The 22,899-nt window shown below is 43.2% G+C and overlaps 1 protein-coding gene across 1 annotated transcript; it reads right to left on the bottom strand.

The window, feature by feature from the left end:
* Positions 1 to 1,203: 1,203 nt before the first annotated feature.
* On the bottom strand, positions 1,204 to 9,051 carry ATP5MC2 (ATP synthase membrane subunit c locus 2). Its single transcript, XM_045829488.1, has 6 exons — positions 9,023 to 9,051; positions 8,107 to 8,316; positions 5,759 to 5,828; positions 4,355 to 4,432; positions 3,433 to 3,626; positions 1,204 to 1,466 (listed from the first exon to the last, which is right to left on the bottom strand). Exons 1-6 carry the CDS (start codon positions 9,034 to 9,036, stop codon positions 1,352 to 1,354), a joined length of 681 nt encoding a protein of 226 aa, XP_045685444.1. The 5' UTR covers positions 9,037 to 9,051; the 3' UTR covers positions 1,204 to 1,351.
* Between the last annotated feature and the right edge of the window lie 13,848 nt (positions 9,052 to 22,899).

The raw sequence follows: 22,899 nt of genomic DNA, 5'->3' as shown, positions 1-22,899 counted from the left end.
ATGTGAGAGGCAACCTATTGATGTTTCTCTCCCTTTGTCTGTCCCTTCCCTGCTCTCTGAAAATAAAAATCTTTTTAAAAAAAATTTACTTAACCTTTAGAAAATATTAGTAATTTTTTACCAAACTTGATACTAACCCCACTGTCCAAGGTCCCTGTTGAGGCGTTTTTCAAGGAAAAGGTTTGCTTGCTTATTTTGCTTGGGAAAGTAAGTCACCAACACTAACTAGCCATGGGGAGAGTCACACATGACCAACAACATGGTGGCAGTCTTACACCCTGTTTCCTCACTTGTGAAGTTGAGCTGGTTGGTCTACATAATTAAATGTGACTAAAGCATTGCTAAGATGCATCATGCTAGACACCTCTGGATATACAAAGATAAAGATAACCAAGTCCTTTCCTCCAGAAACTGACAATCTAACAGGGAAGACAAGGCACATACAAACCCATGACTTATCAGACCATACAAGCATTATAAAGGATACATGTTCTACAGTCCTTTATAGGCATTAATGGTCATTGGCTGATGGTGGGTAGAAACCAGGTGAAGGCTTCGTGGACAAAGAGGCAGCATTTAAGCTAAGTCTTTCAGTATAATAGGGAGAATTTCATAAAGAGAGAAGTGAGATTTGGGGTACAAAAGAGAAAAGGCCAAAGGGCAAGTGCTGAAGATAGACAGGAACACAAGAAAAATATTTGGAAAAAATGACAAACAGCGCACTTTTGGTAGTATATGTGAATAAAACAGAGAGCTGAGGCCAGACTGTTTTTGAATTGGTAAATGGTAAAACCAGTCTTATGCTTAAGGCAGAAATGGTGGGTGAAAATAAATGCTGAAGGGAAGAGACTAGAGACAGAAGGCTAGTCAAGAGGGTACTGCAACAGACCAGGTGGGTGGCAATGAGGGCCTAAGCCAGGACAGCCGCAGTGGAAACAGAGACCATTAGTCATAATGTTATGCCAGCCAGCACTGTAAGTTGCCATTGACCCAATCATCGAAGGTGAGTAACAGGCCATGGCAAGTGAAAATTATTAAAAAGGAGACCTGATATGAACAAAGCTTTCCTGACACATACTAAAGAACAAGTGAGGCCAGACCCACGTTGAGTTTAGAATTGTCACCACCCTTCAGGCCTTATACTTTCGCCAAGGCACTCAGCCAACTGTGGAAAAGAAATATACACAGGAGACTCAAGGAACATATTATTAATACAGTATTTATTTGTCTTTCCTCTGTCAAACCCTGAGCCAACCACTTTCCCCAGGCTGCCTAGGGAGGTATAGGAAAAGGAACATACAGGGCAGACAAGACATGGGAGGAAGAACTATGGGAGGTGGTGACGGCTCCTTCACATGGCGAAGAGGATGAGAAAAGCCACCATCAGGCAAAAAAGCCCCATGGCCTCTGAGAGGGCAAAGCCCAGAATGGCGTACGAGAAGAGCTGTTGCTTCAGAGAAGGGTTCCTGGGAGAAGGGGAAGAAAAAAGACTGAATTTCTAGTCCACACAAAGCAAAGGAACACCAAAGGTGGGCTCAGGGAGAATTCATCCCTTCAAGCTCATCTTATATAATGAGTCTCTTGGAGTGACACAGCCATGCCCACATTGTTGCCTGGACATATCAGGGGCTCTACAGAGATGAATGAGGGCAATTGAGAATCCGAATTTGTTTAATACGACCCAGGTACACACATTACCACCTCTGATGGATCACCCATATCATCATCATAACTTAAGACCTCTGGGACAGGACACTTAACTATCCAGGGCCCAGCCAGGATGGAAGTGATATTTGGAGTGACAGGGTTTATCACGGCAGTGGTTTCAAACTTTAAGCAGCAGAAACCCCAAATATGAAACATAAAATCCAAACTGCAATGGTAAAAAAAAAGTAGGTGAACGTAAAAGCTTGTTTTACTGGTTTCCCCTTCATTCTCTAAGATATTCTCTGGGGCATACCCTCAGAACTCTAAGGCTTTAGGGACAGTTAGAAAAACATCATTCTAGAGGGTAAGGGAGTCAGAGAGAACATTACCTTTTCTCATTTCAAAATAATCAGAAGAGCCCTGGCTAGTGTGGCTCAGTGGATTGAGCACCAGACTGCGAACCAAAGGGTCATGGGTTCGATTCCCAGTCAGGGCACATGCCTGGGTTGCAGGCCAAGTCCCCAGTAGGGGGCACATGAGAGGCAACTATACATTGATGTTTCTCTCCCTTTCTTTCTCTCTCCCTTCCCCTCTGTCTAAAATTAAATAAATAAAATCTTAAAATTTTTTTTTTAAAAAGTCAAAAGATTTTCAACTTTAAGAAGCTACAAAATCACCTATAAGGTTTAGATGACATAAATTAAAATTGGATAAAGAATTCCCAGTTCTGCCCTGACCGGTGTGTGGCTCAGTGGCTTGCACATCATCCCACAAAGCAAAAGTCCTGGCCAGGGCACATGCCTGGGTTTCAGGTTTGGTTCCTAGTTGGAGCGAGCATGAGGCAACCGATCGATATTCTCCCTCACATCAATGTTTCTCCCCCTCTCTTTCTCCCTGCTACCCCTCTCTAAAAATAAATAAATAAAATCTTAAAAAACCAAAAACAACAAAACAGCCCTCCCAATTCTGAAAGTCAGTATATATTTTGTATTTCCCTTACTGTCACCCCTGGAAGCCTTCATGGATGAAGTAAAGCAACACTAGCTTTTAAGAGAATTTTGGATACAGAAGCAGGTAGGCTTCTTGTTTCATATAAATCCTAAAAAATAAATTTACTTTCCTGAAGACATTAAGAGAACTTGAGGTTCTCTAGAGAATTAATTTACTTCTAACAGTGTGATGCCCAGGGTTGGTGGGGACCAACTACTCCCAAGTGTCAGGGAGCAGTGGGGCTGGCTGCAGAGGCAGTTTTCCCAGGAGTGACAGAGGGGAATTCCCAGCGATTAGGGAAAAACAGCAGTGAAGCCACTATACTGATTCTAGAGGGGCTTTAGAGCAGGGGCAGCAAACTTTTCCTGTAAAGAGCCAGGTAGTAAATATTTCAGGCTTTGCAGGCTTTCAGTCTTTTTCCCACATGACCCTTTAAAAAATTGTAAAACCCATTCTTAGCTCAGCTGCACAAAACCAGGTCATGACTCAGATATGACCTACCCACCTTAGTTTGCCTACTCCTGCTCTAAACCAAAGCTGTTCAATAATATTGTATATTTTCACTGTCCAGTATAGTAGCCACTAGTCACATGTGGCTACTGGGCACTTGAAATATGGTCAGTGTGACTGAGAAACCAAACACATAAACTTGGTGTACTTTTAATTAACTAATTAAAATTTAAACTCAGCACATAGCTAGTGGCTACTGTATAGGACAGCATAGCTCTAGATCCCCAAATACGTCTGCCCAGACGTTTGGAAAGCATATCAGAGCCAATGGAGAGCCCAACTTACCTGGCATAACCAATGATGAGGCTCCCAAATACAGTCCCAATTCCAGCCCCAGAGCCTGCCACCCCTACTGTGGCAGCCCCAGCCCCAATGAACTTGGCTGCTGTGTCAATGTCCCTTGAAATGGCGCTGGTTTGGAAGCTGCGGCTAGAAATAAGTGAGGTCAGAGGACGTGGGGCTGCCAAGCTGCTGAGGCTCTGTGAAGAAGAGGCATATTGGAGGTAAAATTTTTAGGAAACCCTTTTTTGCTCTGGAAACTTTTATACCATTTAAATGTTTTATGCTATCAAATATCATATTTTCCCCCCAAACAGAAAATCTTTTTACTTCCTGGAAAAACCTCTTAAAATGTTGCCAAGAAGTAGACTTCAAATATCTTTAAGATTCAAGAACGTGCCCTGGCTGGTGTGGCTAAGTGAACTGAGCACCTGCCTATGAACTGAAAGGTCACTGGTTCACTTCCCAGTCATGACACAAGCCTGGGTTGCAGCCAGGTCCCCAGTTGGAGGCGTGTCAAGAGGCAACCAATTGATGTTTCTCTCCCTCTCTCCCTCCTTTCCCCTTTCTCTGAAAATAAATAAATCAAATCTTAAAGAAAAAAGATTCAAGGATGCTCTGTAAGTGTAAGACCAAAACCCTAGCCTGTGCCCTGAAGAGAGCATTTCCTGGGACTAAATGCTCCCAAATGAAGCCGTCAGCAGCACACATGGGCATGTGCCACCAGAGCCAGAGCTGGAACACTAGAGCACATATGCTATCAACGAACTGTTCTCTGTTCTCCATCTCCACCTAAAGCCAGTAGCCTTGATCCTTCACTAAATTTTCCTGTGATGACTGCCACCAGCACTCCCCCTACTGGTTCTTCCAGGTAACCCTCCCCACTGCCCACCCCAAAACCACAGGCCCAATTCCACCTGTAAGGTACCTCATCTGTCGGTGTCTCTGTTCGTTTCAGCACCACTGCAGATAGTGACCGGCTCAGCAGCTGAGAGGAGCTCCTGACCTAGGAGGAATGACAAAAGGGCAAGAAGGTCAAGAAAGACTATGGAGAGGAATTCAGAACCATCCTAAATTGTTACTCAATGCCCCTTTAGCTCTCTCAAACTTAAATAGAATCTTGGATTATTCTTTTAGCAAATTCTAGATTCAAGAACCTCACCATTTCTCTTGCTTCCTAGGCTTCTCCTTTGCTTTAAGAGAAGTCTACTTCTTTTGGGGCTACCCTTGCTGTACCCTTTTGAAGGCCTCGAGAAGGGAAAAAATATAAGCCTTGGAAACATTTGCCTCACTCAGTAAGAGAGATTTATGGAGGTGAGGGGAGTGTAGGAAAGAGGGTATGGGGGGATAAATGGTAATGGGAAAAATACAATAAAAATAATGTAAAAAATAAATAAAATGAATTATTTTACTATAAATACATAAAATAAGTATATAAAAAGATGAGAGAGAGATTTACATTGGTAATGGCTAGCCCATTAGAAGGAAGCCAATGACTAGAGCATCTTTCCCTAAACACACCCTTCTGAAGATAGGCACAAAGATCCATGCTCTAAATTCACCCCCTCCTGGTAGCCTTTTCTGACCAACTCCAAGCCAGACGACATGGTAGCTAACAGACAGGGCTTTAGTCATACAGATCTATATTCACCTTAGCTCTGTAATCAGTTGTGTGATCTTAGGAAAAGCCACTTAACTCTAAGCCTGTTTCCTCATCTTTTAAATGGGACTGTATCTCAGAGCTGATTCAAGGAGTAAGTGAGATTATGTATACAAACTGGTAAACTTAGTGCCAGATATAGTTAAGTGCTCAATAAATGATACCCATCAATAGTATCACTCTTTTTTCACTACAGATGTATGAACCAATTGCTTCCACTAATTTAATAATTTATAATTTCCTCCACGTGGTTGCTTCTGAGTCAAAGGTTTTTCCAATGTGTATTTATGTATATTTTACCTTCCTACCCACACTTAAGCTCCCAGAGGGGGCTCTTACCTATAGCTCTCCAAAACTCAGGACAAGATTCTATACACAGTACATACTCAATCCAAGCTAGGCACTCTATTTCATGTTTACCATTTCTGGTTGGGTTCCAGTTTACAGAAAGTTTTAGGGTACAAATAACCTGATCTTAGTCTAGATTTTCATTTATACTCTTCTTCTAAGATTGTTGGATGGGAAAAATTAACTGGCTTCCAGGGGCTATGGGGCAGGTAAGCACACAGGAGGGCACAGCAAAGGATATTCCCCCAACTGTGAAGAACAAGGTGTTACAAGAAGAGACAAGATGCCCCTTTAAAAACTCTCCTAGAAAAAGGAGGTACTCACCAAGGTGGGGGTGGAGACAAACTTGGCGCAGGTGTACATTTTCAGGAAATGAGGGGCTGTGGCAGGAGAGCTGGAATTACAGAAGCAGCATTGTAAACACTGTCCTTTCTCACCAAAGGACATCCTTATTAGCAAAAAAGTGGCCAGAGAGCAGAGTGACTGACTTGAAGTCTTAGAAGAGATGAAATTAGGACCCTAAGTCAAGATTTCCTTACAATCAAGTGACTTGATTACTCTGGTCTAAGCAAGTAGCCTCTTGGTTCCAGTTTTAAGACCTGTTATTCATTTCCATAGATTGATGATTGATGTTGTCAGAGAAATTTCCTCAGAGCGTCCTTTGTCTCAACTTTCCTGTTTCTATTCAAAAGGAACCCTTTTTAAGACCTCATTGTCTGGGCTTTTTACTAAACACTCTTGGGAGTTATTTGTAGTAGGCCAAGACACTGGAAGGGTCCCCAACAATCTTAATTACTTTTAAGTATCTGATTCCCAATTTCCTACATCAATTAAGTGAGGAAGATCAATGAGGAACTTTGCCACTATTCTAATTAGCAATGACTACTAAAGTACCTATTTTCACTATCACATTATGGGGTATTGTTTTATATCAAGATCTAAAACAATGCTGATGCTTTGTAGGTGCTTAAGTTGGTGGAACTGAACTTGTCTGAGAGGAATAGGTAAGTTAAATATCTAAAGGCAGGGTTTCTCCAAGTGAAGTGAGAAGCCCACCTGAAGTAGTTATCTAGGGGTAAGAATGGTATATGTATTAAAAATGCTCTTGGGTCCCCCCCTTAGATGTTCTGGGTCAAGACCTCTGGGGTTAAGGCCCAAGTACCCTGTATTTCAAACAAGCTTCCCAAATGATTCTTAGTTGCACTGAAGGCACCATCTAAAAACCAGTCTTGAAATTATGATAGTGGTAAAGCCAGGAATTGAACTCTTCTCACTCATAAGTGAATGCTTTCTAAGATGCTAAAGGTTAAAATACTCACTGATTACTTAGGCCTATTTAGTGACACTTCCTTAATGAGATGGACTCATCTTTTCTTAGGTTACACTTCCGACTCCAGAATCTTTAAGTTACTTTTAGATTAATGGATAGCTTCAAATCTTATCCTGTCGAGAACTCTGCTTTCTACCTATGTGTAATGCTAACCCAATTTTGTGCAGAACTATTCAGGTTTTCTTGGATCAAAATCCAAAATTTCTTTAAAGCTTTAAAAAAGGGAGGATTGTTTTTTTCCCAAGGAATTAAACCTCAATATCATTTCTAAAATGTAGTTTTTAGGGGGATTAGATGAAATAACTTATGTAAAGAGGGTAATGTGGTGCTGGCAAGTGAGACCACAAAGGGTGGCAATTAACAGAGCCTTGCAAGAAGTGCAGATTGCTCCACTGGTCACCTAATCTTGGCAAGTTTGCAGCTGTTAGCCTACAACACCAGGCAATGGCACCATCCAGAATCAGAAGACCTAATTCATCACAGGTTTCTTCCTCCCTTCCTGAGTTACAGAGCTGCTGACTTAACCATTCCCTTCCTTAAACGTTCTTTTCCCTCTTGAGGGCAAAGTCTGGGGACTCTCATTAAACCCTAGAGGAAAGCTGGCAGGTACAGATTATCCCATGCAGGTCCCACCCTCCCTTTTGGGCCTCCTGCCTGTAACAGAAACCTCACTATTAGCCCACCACTTACATTTTCCCCCAAATACAATAGAGTGACAGGAAGAGAATGGTACCGGGAGACAACCCAAGGTTCCAAAGAAACCAGTCTGTTTTCTGCCATAGCTCTCCCAGATAACAGCCTGAAGGGAGTGTCTTGGCTGTTTTGTTCACTTCTACAACGTTGACAATTTTTTTTTTGAGGGGTGCTGACTAGAGGGGTTGGTGGCTTTATATGATCCACTATCCCCATTGCTCGGCACCTGAGGTCCTGTAGTCTGGAGATTTCAGGATAAAGAAGACACAGAGTCAGGATGAGAGAAGAAAGCAGAGATAGGAGAGGAGAGTCTGGGGCTTGTGAAAACTCTAAAAGGGTAGGCGAGTAAGAAACAAGCGTTTGTAATGCTTGGGTCGGAACAGGTGAAATGAACACTCTAAGACTTGACTTTCGCCAGCTCCAAGGAGCCCTCCCCCAGAGTCATCCAAGATGGCGCCAGCCCCGCGCGCCTGGAGGTCACCGGCACGCGGAAGGGGTAGACCTTAAGGCGCGGGGATACCAGGAGGGAGGAAGGCCATGAGGACCCGGGTGGGAGCATGCAAGGTAAGGGCCTCAAAGCATCCGCGCGAGAAAAAGGTATCCGGCGCGCGTGCGCGGCGCAAAGCAAGCACAAGGGCCCAAGCCTTACCTGCTCCCTGTGCGGAGAAGACAGAAAGGGGAGGGGAGCGGGAAGAGCGAAAGGAAAGCTTGGCGCATGCGCGGATCGGACCAACGAGTCGCCCCACAAAGTTGAGGTGGCCCTGGTCCGCCACTTCTGTGGCTGCCTGCGGCCAGTCGCTCCACCTGGCGTTGGAGAGGAGAAACTGCAGGCGCAGCTGACCGTGTGCAGAAGTGAGAACTGCAACGCAGTTTAAATCGATCAGTAATGTGGCCTGCGATTTGGTCTGCACAGCTTTCGGGGTTTTGGCCTCGCTTCCCCTTCCCGAGCATGCACAGTCACAATGAAAAAAAAATCTACCAGAAATTCACCAATAAATAGTACACATCAGGATTGGGGTTCAGTGCTCAAACGTAGCAGGAGAAAAATGAAGACATGGAATTCCTGCTTTCTGTTGCTCCTGGAGCCCTGGTTTTATGGGTAGGTAACCCATTTAATGGGGAATAGTCGGTAAAACGCCTTAGCTGCCTCTGGTGGCTTTGGCTTTATTTTCTTCTCGCTCTTAATTCCAGTGATTACCAATGAGGAAACCAGCATCAGCGAAGAAGATAGGGGATCAAGATGACTGGGACTCAAGCACCCTGACCCTAAGTCCTGAGACAGTCGAGGAATGACGGGTACCAAGTGACCTGCAGTGAGGTTGCGAAGTCACCCCAGGCATGCCCATGCCTCTGCCAGGCTTCATCTACTCAAGATGAGATAAGCAGACCCCCAATGACGTGGTCGCATGAAAACTTCTTAGCTTCTCCCTCGTGCCTTTCCCCTCATCCTGTCCTTCCCCTAAGTAAGGAAGTGGGGGGTTTGCAGGCCCTCATTGCTTCTTCTAGGCTTGTGTCTCGTAGATAGGGTATGACCGGCCCCTTTAGAGAAAGGTGGCAAGGCCTACCTCGTTCCCCTCATGTCCAAACCTCAGCCGTCTTGGCATCGTCTTGAACACAACACGAGAAAGACGGGGAAAGCTCACCAAACCCCCATAAAAAAATAAAAAATAAAAAGAAAGGCGCGGCTGTAAATAAAGCCAAATCCGCCGGCCTCTGAGGGGCTGTTTGTCCTCCCCTCCTTGGCCCCGTCCTTCCCGCAGCCCCCTCCCGGTTCCCCGGCCCCGCGGCGCCCCGGCCCCGAGCTCCTCCATTTAATCGGATTTGGGAGAAGGGGAGGATAAATCACGGCAGCAGCTTTACGGTCCCGGAGGAGAGGCGAGCTGCAGCCAGGCACACCCCGGCCGGCGATAAAAACCGCCGCTGAAAGCCCACGGAGCAATTTCCCGGGACCCCGAGCGACGCCATTACAGGAATGTAATTTTGCCCGGATGAGGCCCGGAGTTTAATTATCCTCGCGGAGGAATTTCAATGCGGCCAATCCATCTTGCAGGCGGGCGGCAGAGGGATTTATATGGGCCCGTTATTTCACACCGATCCTCCATCTGCATTTTTATGGTCCTGAGCTCCAGCAAAGGGGTGGGGGGAGGAGTGGGGAGAAATCGGAGAAGCGGGCAAAGAGAGAAGGGTGGGGGACTTCCCACCCTTCCTAAATTTACAATTTCACCTCGGTGAGGACTGGTTCGCCTGAAAGTCCCAAATTTCCTTCCAGTGCCAGTGGTTGTCTTAGGGCAGGAGGATTGGTGAGGAATGAAACTGGGAGGCTTGCGAATCAATCAACAGGTATTTACCAAGAACCAAGCAGTGCCAGGCACTGTGTCAGATGCTGTGAGGAGCAAGGGAAGACAGGCTAGCAAGGATATACCCTGACGTCCCCAGACGCCCCCACCCGTCCATATTGAATTCCTTTTAGCGCTGAGCTTCACATCCTCCGAGGCAAAATGTCCACAGTTCTTAGAGCCTCTACCACCAAACGATTTTTTGCAGCTGTTGCGACAATATAGACCCCTCTCAGATATCGCTAACAATCTCAAAGGAGGTTTGGAGAAGGGGCTCGTGAGAAAGCTAAAGCTGGCTCCTCCCAAAAATTGTTACAGTTTGCCAGGTTTAATTCTTCCTTACTCCCATTCTCTGGGCGCTGGATTCAGGCAAACCTGATTTTCCAAATCACTGTGTGACCTTGGGCAAGCTGTTTAACCCCTCTAAATCGATTACCTCCTATGTAAATTGGGAATAATAGTGCTTACTCCACAGCGAACATTGGGGATAATAAACGTGAAGCTTTTAGCAAGGTGCTTGGATCTCGGTAAGAGTTTGATAAATGCTAGTAATATAATAACAACATTACTGTTATTTATTATTATTATAGTTAGTATTGCAATTCAATTCTGCATTGCTCCTCAGAGAAGTTATACAAGGTCCTTTCAGTGATAGTTGAAAAATACTCAACTATTACTTATTGAACTTTTTCACCTACATCAATCATCCAAAACAAGTTATTTGATGTAGTTGGTGGTTGGAAATCTGTGGGAAGGGTTGAGAATCCTGGGGACGATTGCTACTAGGTCTGAAGCCAGAAATTAAATCAACAGGGGAACCGTGAGAAATGGGTGAATTTGAAGACAACAAAAGATGATTGAGGAGAATAATAGCAAAGGACTTAGGGGTCTTCTTTAGCAAAGGATTGGGAAAAGGTCCTTCCTTCACTTCACGGAGGAAATCAAACAGTCCAGGAAGCAAAGGGTGTGGAGCCAGAACTATCCTTTCCAATCAATCCCTTTCTTTTCCTACCAGGCCATGTAGCAAGGTTGGCCTGATTGGCCAGCTTTTCTAATGACTGTTAGTGGCAGATTCTGTCTGGGTAGCAGCCTCCCTGCACAGTAGTTAAAAAGTAATGAGCTTGATCTTTTCTTTCTTTGGATTGGTCAACATTCCAAAGAGGATAGAGAGTCATTTAATTGACTGGATAGGCTAGGAGGGAGGTCCAGCACCTCTCATACAGAAATTTTGTGTTCTTTTCCACAAAGGTCACCAAGAAAGTGTCTTGATTGGCTTATGCATGTTTGTTTTTAGAAAGACAGTAGTTAAGTGAAGAAGAATCAAGAGAATCATGCAGGCATACTACCGCTCAATTTGAAACCCCAAACCAGGGGAGGGATTCACAGAGAGAAACATAAGAGGGATAAAAAGAGAGAGACTAGGACACAAGGAAATGCAAAGAAAAATTGCCAGAGAGAAGAGGAAGGTTTTGAATAATTTGTTTTTCATTCCTGATGGTTTAAGATGAGGCTACTTTATGCATTTTGCTAGATGAACATGTTGCCAGCACGTGGCATGGAAAGAATAGCTGTCTTGGAGGCAGGAGACTGGGAGTCTAGTCCCAGCTTTGCAACTAACTAGCTGAGTAACAGCAAGTTTCTTCATATGTCAAATCTTCTGTTTTCTCATTTTGGAAAATCAGACAGAGAAATAGGTGATATCTAAGATTCTACCCACAGTTAACCTTCTAGGGTTCTCTTTCTGTTAAATAAGCTGTTTTATATAAGTTGAAGTAGTACCTATGCATTCTCAATAAGGACTATTCTTGGGTCTTAAACTCCTCTTCTATTTGTGATTGTTAATTTCAAGTTCCTGTGACTGGTGGGTCCTGACTGATGATTTTCCACGTCCTCTTGCTAAATCAGTTCCCCAGGACAGCAGAACTGTGAACCATCAGTAAACCACTCTACTCTGAGAGAAAAAGAAAAAAAGGCACAGCAGCAACAAAAACAGCAAATAGAGGAAGGGAACAGGTTGTTAGTATCCAGGCTTCTGGGGGAAGGATCAGTGGGAAGGTGGCAGAAGGATGACAAAACAAATTTTTGCTGGGGAAGAAACCAGCAAATTTGTACACATATGATAAATGTATACAGGTCCTATATATTTATCTAGAAGCCATGATTCAGTGTATATATGAACAAATTTTTGTCCCTGCCATTTGGTGGCTCCCAAGCCAAGGAACACACACAGACAAAACAAAATAAAAATCATGGTGATATATTGTGAAGAGCTCAGGACAGCAAACTAGAGATCTGAATTTAGATTTTGAAAACCTACATTTAATTATGTGACTTTGAGAAAATCACTTCCCCTCGATAGACTAGTTTTTTTTCTTCTGCAAAATGTAGGAAAACACTAGATGATTGTTGAGTTCTCTTTCAGTTTTAAATATAAATAGCATAGATGTGTCCTTCCTGGTTTGCCCATGTCTCCTGTGACTTCAAGCAATCAACCAATATTTATTGAGCATCTACTACTGTGTGCAAGGTATTGTGCTACATATTGTGAGTGGGGAAAAAGGGAAGACATAATTCCTTCATAAATGTATAATCAGTAAGAAAAACATGTACATATATAATTATGATATGTGGCATGATTTAATAGGTTATATGGCTAATAGGAATTAAGGAGGCAGTATGACTTCCTCCTATACAATGATCAGGGACACCATGATTAAGGTGGGTTTTTGTCCTTTTTTAAAAAAAATTTTAAAGATTAAAAAAACATTTTATTTATTTATTTTCAGAGAGAGGAGAAGGGAGGGAGAAAGAGAGGGAGAGAAACATTGATTGGTTGTCTCTTGCTTGCCCCCAACTGGGGACCTGGCCCACAACCCAGGCATGTGCCCCAACAGAGAATTGAACCAGCAACCTTTCAGTTTGTGGGTGGGCGTTCAACCCACTGAGCCACACCAGCCAGGGCTCTATCTTTTAAGAAAGTATGAAACAGCCCTGGCTGGTGTAGCTCAGTGGATTGAGCACTAGCCTGTGAACCAAACGATCCAAGGTTTGATTCCCAGTCAGGGCACATGCCTGGGTTGTGACTCAAGTTGTACCCCCAGTAGTGGGTGTGTGAGAGGCAACCACACATTGATGTTTTTCTTCCTTTCTTTCTCCTCCCCTTCCCATTTCTCTAAAAATAAATAAATAAATAAATTTTAAAAAAGAAAGTATGAAATATTTGAATCATATAAAAGTTGCAAGTAACATCTATAATTTATTGAACAAATATGGAGATCCTAAGTGCCAGGCACTATCCTAGGTGTTGGAAACACAGCCATGAACAAAATAGGACAAAAATCCTTGTCTTCCCAGTGCTGACATTTTATATAAATCATGAAGCATAATAATAAAATGGACACCCATTAAACTACCTCTAATTCAAGAAAAAAAAATTACCACTACTACTGAGGGGCCCACATGCTTCTCTCCTGTATCAGCCCCTGAATTTTATGTTTACCATTTCAAGGTTTTTCTTGATATTTTTGCCATATATTATTTTTGGGCTCTACTGTTTAAAAATATAATTCTAAGAGTGGTATAATGTTGTTTTTAGACTTTTTTGATTGCTCTTCTTATTTAACATTATGTTTGTAATATTTATCCATGTTGATATAGGTAATTGTAGTTTATTCATTTTCATTGATGTATAATAGTTCACCAATTTGTTGATTAATTCCCCTGTTGATGAATAGTTAGGTTTGTTTCCAGCTTTTTGGCATTACAAGCAATACTTCTCAAAACATTTTTATACATATCTCCTGGTATACATGGGTGATAGTTTCTTTAGGAGATACACACACACACACACACACACACACATCTGTGTATGTATATATATATATATATATTTTATATATATATATATATATTACTAGATTGTAGGATATGAATATCTAACTTTTCTAGATAATGTCAGATTGTTTTCCAATATTTATGCCCTTCAAAGTATATAACAGTTTTAGCTGCTACTCTATTTTTACCAACTTTGGTATTTAGTCAATCTGCTGAATATAAAATGGTATTTTACAGTGGTTTACATTTATATTTGCCTTATTATTAATGAGATTAAGCATCTTTTCATATATTTACTTACCAATCATGTTTCCTCTTCCATGAAATGCCTATTCATGTATGTCTTTCATCTGTTTTCCTATTGGGTTATTTGTCATCTCCCTATTGATTTATAGAAATTAATATATATATATATAAAATTTGTTATATATGTGGCCTAGTACTGACCCTTTATTTGTGGCAGCTATTAATGAGGTTTAAAGGACAGATGATTTCAGTTCCAGCTCAGAGTCCTCATTTAGTTGGATTAGTTAATTCTTAATTAATTCATTAAATATTTATTGAATGTCTAGCCAGACATCATGCTAGATACTGAGAACACAATCCACTTTTATTCACCCCTTACCACTTCCAAAATCTAGTTGGGTCCGAGCCCTGACATCTCTTGCTGGACTGATACAATAGCCTTTTAACTGGACTCCCTGATTCCAATCTGGTTTTGCCAGTCTACTTTCTGCACAGTAAGCAACTAAAACGATCTTGTAAAATGTTGATCAGATAATGCAACTTAATCCCTCTCATTAGTTTTCCTGTACTTAGAAAAAATTTCAGGGTTCAGCTACACTAGACTCCTACTGATCCTCAGACACACCAAACTTGTTCCCAGTCAGGCCCTTTGCTGTTTCCTCTGCCTAGAAAAGTCTTGCTCCAAGTCATGCTCATTCTCTCATTTCATTTAGGTCTCATCTCAAATATCACCTCCTTAGAGAAGCCTTTCCTGACTACCCAATCTAAATAGCTACCACCTTTCCTTCCTTATCTCCGTATCCTCCTTTTCTTTTTAGCATTTGTCATAGATTTATTTCTATTCACTTTTTTCCTCCACCAGAAGATAAGCTCATCCAGGGCAGGGACCTTGCTCACCACTATATCTTCAGCATTTAAAACAGTGCCTGGCACATACTAGGCTTTCAACAGAAATTTCATGAATGATTAAATAGTGAATAAGAGAGCCTTTGCTTTTAAAATGTTTACAGTCTAGCAGGTAATACAGAGAATTAAAAGGCAAATCATTTCAACATGGTGTAATAGTGTTATGAAAGGAGTAAGTACTTGATGCTATGGGAACATATAGGAAGAACATGAATCTAGTCCTGAGAAGTGATTGTCAAGGAAGACTTCCAGGAGGAGGTGACATTTACAAGACAGTTGAAGGACTTGTATAGGGAGGGAATGGAAAGATGTCCCATAGAGAAGCAGTAAGTACAAAGCCTTTGAAGTGGGGGATTATGTGGTATCTTCACCAAAGGGCAAGTAGTTCAGTATGGTCAGAACGAACAGTTGTGGGTGTGGCAGGATGCAGAGAGGTGAGATTGGTTGTTAGTAGCTAGATCCTGAAGGATCTTGAGCATCAAGCTAAGGCATTTGGATTTTATCCAGAAAGCATCAAGGAATCATTTCAACAGAAGAGTGAGAAGCTCGGATTTGCATTTTAGAAAGATCATTCTAGCTCTAGTGTGGAGAATGGCTGGGGATGGGAAGGTTAGGACTGGGGGTGCAGAATGTAATAGGAGGCTGTTGTCATAATCTTGGTGGGAGATGGTGGTGGCCTGAGCCCTGAGGTGGTAGTGGGGATGGAGAGAATTAGGCAGAGTTCAAGAGGTTTAGAAAGAAGTGAGAAGGCCTCAGTGATTGATTGTTGTGTGAGATGAAAGAAGGGAGAGATAAAGATGGTTCTCAGTGTTCTGGCCTGGGTCACTGAGTGGTGCCATTTCCTGACTCTCTTCCAAGCCCTCCTTTTCTAGCTCCACATCCTATGAACTATCCTAATGGGTGGTTCCACAATTTAGGAGCCCTAGCCCCTAGGCTGACCTTTCTCTAAACTTGGTTCTGTATTGGATGAGCCTGCATGAATCTAATGGGTTTTTTTTGTTTGGTGGGGGGGCCTGGAGGGGTTCTACTTTCTCCATTTTCTCCTTACTAAATGAAACTGAAACCATCATAGATCCTTCTTGTTATGTTCTTATTTTTCTAACCCTGCCTAAGTCATTAGGCCCTGCCTTGTGTATTAGACTGGGTGCTTATACAAGATCAATGATTTTCCCCAGTATCACTCCACAGAGGCTAAGGCAGGGTTGTGGCTTGTGAGAGCCACTGATGAGTGCTATATGCAGCCTGAAGAGTCCCACACATAAAGGACAGAAGAATGGCAGGACAGACGATAAAATGACTACAGGTATCCTCTGTAAGTTACATTCTCTTCTGTCTGGGAATAGCAGGAGAAGTCTTGGCAGCTCTGAAAGGGTGGGAGAGAGGAACTCAGCACCTCTTTTTCTTGTAAGCTGAAAAAGTTTCAGGTGAAAGGTGGATTTGGGAAACTGTGAGAATGAAAAGGGGTGAATTGCCTAGTGGGCAAGTTTGGGAATTTCTAGGCAGAAAGGACAGAGGGCAGGAGGCAGAGTCAGCATGTTATAGTGAGATGAGCAGACCCACTCCTAATTCGTGGAGCCTAAGGCAAGATAAAAAAAATATAAGCCAATACACCAAATACCTAAATATGTAAGAGTTGTAAATCAAAGCTAAAAAAACCCTGTTAAATAAAGCATGATCTACCCTCTTATCTTAACAAATATATTGGTATCACCTGGGAGATTTATATTTAGAATTCTGGAACTTCTCCAGCTCCCAGTCTGACCCTTAGGTTTTCTTTCTGTTCCTGGCTCTGTCCCAGTACCTGAGGGACCTCACACAAAAGTGTATGCTCAGTGCAGCCACACATATGAACTCCATCCACACTCCAGGTGAACAGGGCTACTGGTGTGCCCTCCAGTAGCTCCTCTGTTCTCTCAGGGGATGGGGCCCAAGGAAGACACTCTAGAAACGGGCTTGGAGCTGTTTGGCAGGGCATTCTGACAAAGTGGAGCCTTGGTATGGAAGAGGGGAGATATGAGCTCTGGATAGGCACATCCCTTTGGCCTTAAGTTATCCTTACTCTGGAGGTGGAGAATGCACTCTAAAACATGCATCCATGGGAGAAGAGATCCCTCTTGCAGGACTAAAGGTACAGACTCTGAAATCACATAGACTGGGTATGAATCCCTATTATGCTATTGATTAACTAACTCTTCTTGGAACCTGACCAAACTCTCTGAGCCCATTTTCTTACTTGTGAAATGGCAGTAATAATATCTACCTCACAGGGTTATTGTGAGAATGAAATAAGCTAATATGTGCAGAGCACCTGGTACTTAATAGCCACTACTCATTCACATTGTTTTCTTTCCACTCATCACCATGCTTCCCTCACAGTAACCATGGAAGCCAGGGAAAAAATATAAAGTCATCTTTAGGTAAGGCTGTCTTGTAGGAGTGTGTCTGGAAAAAAAGTTTATAAGGGAGACAGAAACAATCCAGGCAGTAATGATCCCAGCTCAGGCTGGGACCATGTGGGAGAAAGAAGAGTAAGTTGTCTTGGATGCAGATAAATGAGAAATGATAATAGTGTAATTGCTTTTACAATCTGTTTGTTTTCCTGATAGTAGCATCTGGTCACTGTTTTGGTTCTTGGTTTTCAGGTTAAGATAGGGGAAGAAGGGATGAATGATCTAAAATAATAGAAAATACAAACATCATTTCTTTTAAAAATTTTGAATTTATTGATTTTTAGAGAGAGAGAGAGAGAGAGAGAGAGAGAGAGAGAGAGAGAGAGAGACATCTACTTGTTGTTTCACTTATTTATGCACTCGTTGGTTGATTCTTATATATGCCCTGATCGGGGATTGAGGCTGCAATCTTGACAGATCAGGACAATGCTCTAACCCACTGAACTACCCAGTCAGCACAAACATCATTTCTTGATGACCAGGGACATGGTCAGAGAAACACATGATTGCAAACATGGATTCTGTTTTCCAAGACTGATTCAAACACAGAGTCAGTGCGTATAGATTCTTACCACATGCCGTCATTCTTCCCACTCCTGCAGCTGGAATACTCTCTTCTCCTTCTCTGCCATTCCAAATTTTACTCTTTCCTTCACGTCCACTACTTCCATGTTAAGCACCTCTGGGCACTATCCTCTCCCACTTCCCTTGAACTCCTCTAGTCTTTATCATGATGAACTTATTCGTGGTTTTAATATGTTTACTGTCTTGTGTTGTTCTCTTACCCTTTCATGTGTATGTCTTCTCTCCCCAAATAGAGTTTAAACTTATTAACAGAGACCTATGTTTTTGTTTCTCTTCTATCTCTTATGGGGTCTATGTATTTATTCAATATACATTTACTGAGTCCCCATGTGCCTGAACTGTGTTAGGTGCTGGGGATACAAAGATGTGTGATATGTCCATATATCTATATCTATAGCTAGAGAAGCTCTACTTTACTAGAGAAGCTAATAATGTTAAGGACTCATGGTTCAATAACTGCCTGTACAAGTGTTACACACATAATGGGCCCTCAATATAGGTTTGATGGATGGATGAACCATGCTGCTTTTCAACTAGGCATTCAATGAATGAATGAATGACTAAAAAAATGCTAAATAACAAGCCCCTGATAGAACTATTCTGGGTGCAGCCCTCCTATGTGAACCTAGTTCTAGAAGACTGGTTTGAGGGGAGAAGTGGTCTTTGGAAGCATCAAAACAGCCTACTGTCTTTTCAAGGCAATTTCAAGGCAGTGTTTACTCCTTCCCTTAAGGCCTAGTGATTAAATCACAAAGCATTTTATAGGCATTGGTAAATGTTTTACCAATTTGTGTCCTTCAGGTTGATGTTATGAGAACTATGTCCATCATTACAACAAAAACATCTAATATTGAATACTCATTATGTGCTAGAAGTTGTGCTGATTTCTTTATATAAATTATCTAAATCCTAACAACAACCCTATGTTGTAGGTACAATTTTTATCCCCATTTTATAGAAGAGGAAACTGAGACAAGGTAGTAAGCAGAAAAGGCAGGACTTGAATCCAGAAAGTCTGATTCCATGCTGTACTGTCTACACAATGAATTGGTAGAGTGGAGAACTGAGTTCTTGAGCTGGCCCTGCCATTCACTTACTGTGTGACCTGTAGAAGTCATTTCAGCTCTCTTGTCTGTACCCCTTTCTGAGCATATAACTAAAGAGTGACAGCACCAGTCTGAAAGCCTATTCTTTTGAATTCAAGTCCTATGCTCTTTCTACCAGCCTCAACTGCTTAAATCTGGTGGTGATCCCCTAACTCTCATCTTTCACCTTTTTGTGGTATCAGAGGCAGCCTATGGCGTTGTCATTCATAAGATGGGCTTCCTTTTAAAAAAAATAACTTATTTTTAGACAGAGGGGAAGGGAGGAAGAAAGAGAGGGAGAGAAACATTGATGTGAAATCATTGATCATTTGTCTCTCATACAAGTGCCCTGACTAGGGACTGAACCTGCAACCCAGGTATGTATTACTAGGAATGAAACCAGCGACCTTATGCCCAACCAACAGCCACACTGGTCAGGGCAGGTGTCCTTTTTTGACACATTATATGTGAAGACCTTGATGGCTTTGTGAAAGGATTGGCTGATGGGGAGTATGGAAAGAGCTGCAGAAGAATACCTGGACTGATTTCTTCCTGTGACCCCATACTTCAGTTTCTAGGTTTAAATGAAAATACTTTCCAGTACACAGGATGTTTATTATCAAGGGCCCATTCAGAGAGTACATAGCCAAAACCAGGCTATGTTCAAAGAGCAGGTAGTAGGTCCAATTCATTTCTTAGTGTGGAGCTTGGTCAACATGGGCAAGAGATTGAGACCAGATAATGTGAAAGACCAGGCAGGAATCTACTTCTCTAAGGAACCACCTCACAGAAATCAGTGTTGCTGAAATCTTTTTTGTCCCTTCATAGATGGTAGTTTGCCTCCCACATATGCAGACAAAGAATGATGGTTTATCTGAGCAAGTGTGTATGAATGGCTGGCATCAGTGTTTTAAATTGGTATGTGTAAATAAAAATTGTTTTGCAATACTCCTCATGTTATTTGGCTCAGTTCTTTTTCCTTAGTCTCCCTTGCCTGTGTATCAAGGGTAGCTCTGTGCTCTTTTGTCACCAGGGTAGCCTCTGGCTGGGGTACCTGCTGGTGTCCTCTTTAGAGCATCTTTAACATCAGGCATTGTGGCAGGATGGCTTTTAGGTCCTGTCCTCACCACATTTTCTGACCTCCAGTTTTGTCTCATATTCCAGAATCATTTGTATCATTCTCCTATATGCCTCCCCCCACCCCCTATTTTCTTCTCCATCCCTAAATAAAACTCTACAGAGACCTGGGGTGGGGGGATCCCCTAAAGAGGTCTCTGTCTCTCTGTCTCTCTCTCTCTCTCTCACACACACACACACACACACACACACATTCACATTCACAGTGGCAGGCAAAGTTCCTCTCTCCTCTGACTTTACCATGTACCCAAATATCAAATTAAGATCACTCCCAAAGCACAATTAAAGGAAAACAATTAAAAAACCTAAAAAAAAGAATTACGTCCCTTCTAGGAAATGAGTCCACACATTGTGGGGATCCACCTGTGGCTTACCAAATGGCTGAATTTCTGAAGCATCTACTTCTATGTCAGGCTGCAGCTGAGGGCCTGCTGATCTGAAGTTTTGGGTCAGTCTTATGTATATAATTTGCAAAGTATTTTCCTTAGTTTTATTGTAGATTAGAATTCTAAATATGTGTGTAATAGAAGAAGTAGGGGTGGTGGTGAGGACAGAAGTCCTGTTCTGATCACTGCTGGTAGGAATACAAAAAGTCTAGGTCCCTTCCTTTTGGGAATCTGTGGGGTGTAAGGAACTCTGGTTCGGGTGGGGTGAACCACAGAAGGGGACTAGAGAACAGTTTATTTGCAAACCAATATATAAATAATTGAAAGTGAATTTAGGCAGGGAACACCCATCAGCTTAAAATGGAGGACAGAACTGGGAAAGGAGGCTACTGCATAAGAGCAGAATTTAGAGAAAATTTTAGAAAGCTTCTCAGAGGTAACCATGTGCGGAGAGGCAGGATGGGAAGGCAGCTATGGCTGGGGGGTAAGGCACAGCCCAGCTGCCTTTCTGGGGTCTCCTCCTCGCTAGTCGCTAGCGGAGGCCGCTGGGTGAATTCCTCTCTGGATCCGCTCTGCTCTCCCAGTTCCTCCACCACCTGACCACACAAGCTGTCGCTTCTTCCCTTACCTTCTCCAGGCCTTTTCCTCCACACCCACTCCAGGCTCCCACTGTATAATCTCTTGTCATCTCTTCAAATCCAATTATCGAATTAATTGACGTGATAACCCAGAGGCAAACAGAAAGGGGCGGCAAACGCTCGGCGGTTCAGATTTATCCTCCGGCCTTCACAGGCCCGGCCGGCCAAGATTTACTGGGCCTCGAACACAGAGACAGTTCAAAGCTTTGATTAATCATGTTTTTCTCCCAGCCCCATAATTTAGTTGGTCTTTTTCCCCCTCCCTGCTTTTTTATTTATTTATTTTTATTTTTATCACTGGAAACAGAGACGGAGTCCTCATCAGCTTCAATTACAAATATTAAGCCCCCGGACAGCACTTTGACAGAAAGGAGGCGAGCCCCCACCTCCGCCCCGCCCCCCTAAATCATCCCTGAATTAACATTACAATCGGCGACTGGCGCGCGTTCAGATTTAAATGGTTGCGTATTGTTTGCGGACTGTCTAGTTCGGAACAGCGGGGTTGTAGCTCCGGGCGGTAGCCCCCACCTCTCCCCTCTCCGCCCCCCTCGGGCCTCCCGGGAGGCTGTAACACCGAAGCTGCGGGAGGATCCGGCGCTCTGTCTCCAGCAGAGAAGGCTGCAGGCGGGGGATGCGTCAGGGTGGGGGCTAGCGGGCTGGTGAGAGGGGTAGGATGTGGAGGAAGAGGAACTGCAGAGGTGGGTGTCTGGGAGGTGGGCGCGGCTGGAAGAGGTGGGTGAGTTTGGCTGGGAAGGGAGGGTAGGCAGAGGAACTGGGTTTATGCAAATGACATGCAGATGAAGACGCAGAAGCGGAGAGTTTGTGAATGCCCTTAGACCATCCTTGCGGGGCGGGGTGGGGATTATGGCCGCCTTGATCCTCCCAGGGTCTGCAACGCACCCGTGGGTCGTGGTGGAGTAGCCAAGAGGTAGGGAAATTTCTTGTTCGAAGGAAGAACGTGAGGCAAGAGTTCTATATTTCCTGAGCGTATTAGAAAAAATTGGCCCTAAACCATAGACTGAAGTCTTGAAGATAGGCCTCAAAAAGGACTTCCTTAGTGGGCAGACCGAGTGTGAGGTTGAGATTCCCCCTACGTAGGGGATTTTTCGGATTAGAAGTTCCTCGAAGTAGCCAGATTTCTCTGAGGTGTTTGGGGTAAAGTTATAACTATTTGGCTCTATCCCACTTACGTGGAGGAGAAACGGGAGAGTCATTAGCGGACTCCATTAATTCTTTAAGAATGAAGGAGCTCGGGAAGAAAAATGTCAATACTGGAGCCTAGGTTTCCAGGTATTTTCATATCCACCTGACTTCAGTCTTGCCCGCATCAATCTCCAGGTCCTCATTTCTGCCTAGCAACATCACAACCAATCAAGGTACAATTAGACCAGGCAGCTGGGCTCATCCTTAACTGGGATTGGCTGCTCGCTGTTTGCGCATCGCAAGCTTTCATTGGCTGACGGCCACCTGTATGGAAATGACAATTACACCGGACTCGCAGCGGGTTCTCAGCCTTTTGGACCTGTGGCTTATTGCGCTGAAAGCTGCAAGCTCAGAGCAGGAATTTCAGGGCTTTTATCTTGCGCTCTCTGCCTCCTCTTTCCCCAAAGAGATCTCTCGAACTTTTCCCTTCTCCCTGGTGCCTCTGCCTGAGGCCTAGTGTGAAAGAAATCCGAACAAAAACGCAGAAATAATGCGAGGATTTGTGTGCCTTTTGCGTCTTCTTTACGTTCTCTCGGTTGTGTTAAGATTTTGCCTTTAGGTTGAATGCTGCCACAGTTCCTACCCCTTCTGTCTTCCACATCCATCCAAAGGGCGTGTAGGGTCCCTCAGTCCCTG

The sequence above is a fragment of the Phyllostomus hastatus genome, unplaced genomic scaffold (assembly GCF_019186645.2).
Source record: "Phyllostomus hastatus isolate PE091 unplaced genomic scaffold, TTU_PhHast_1.1 phas_scaffold_93, whole genome shotgun sequence".
Lineage (NCBI taxonomy): Eukaryota > Metazoa > Chordata > Mammalia > Chiroptera > Phyllostomidae > Phyllostomus > Phyllostomus hastatus.
Note: the sequence above shows the minus strand (reverse complement) of the source record. Positions and strands in the feature narration are given on the sequence as shown.

Excerpts from the sequence above, each read along its gene's own strand:
- ATP5MC2 (XM_045829488.1), bottom strand. Across the intron at positions 4,433-5,758 it reads TTGTCTCCACCCCCACCTTG|GTCAGGAGCTCCTCTCAGCT; the intron begins GTGAGTACCTCC and ends CATTCCTCCTAG. Across the intron at positions 1,467-3,432 it reads CTCATCATTGGTTATGCCAG|GAACCCTTCTCTGAAGCAAC; the intron begins GTAAGTTGGGCT and ends CCCTTCTCCCAG.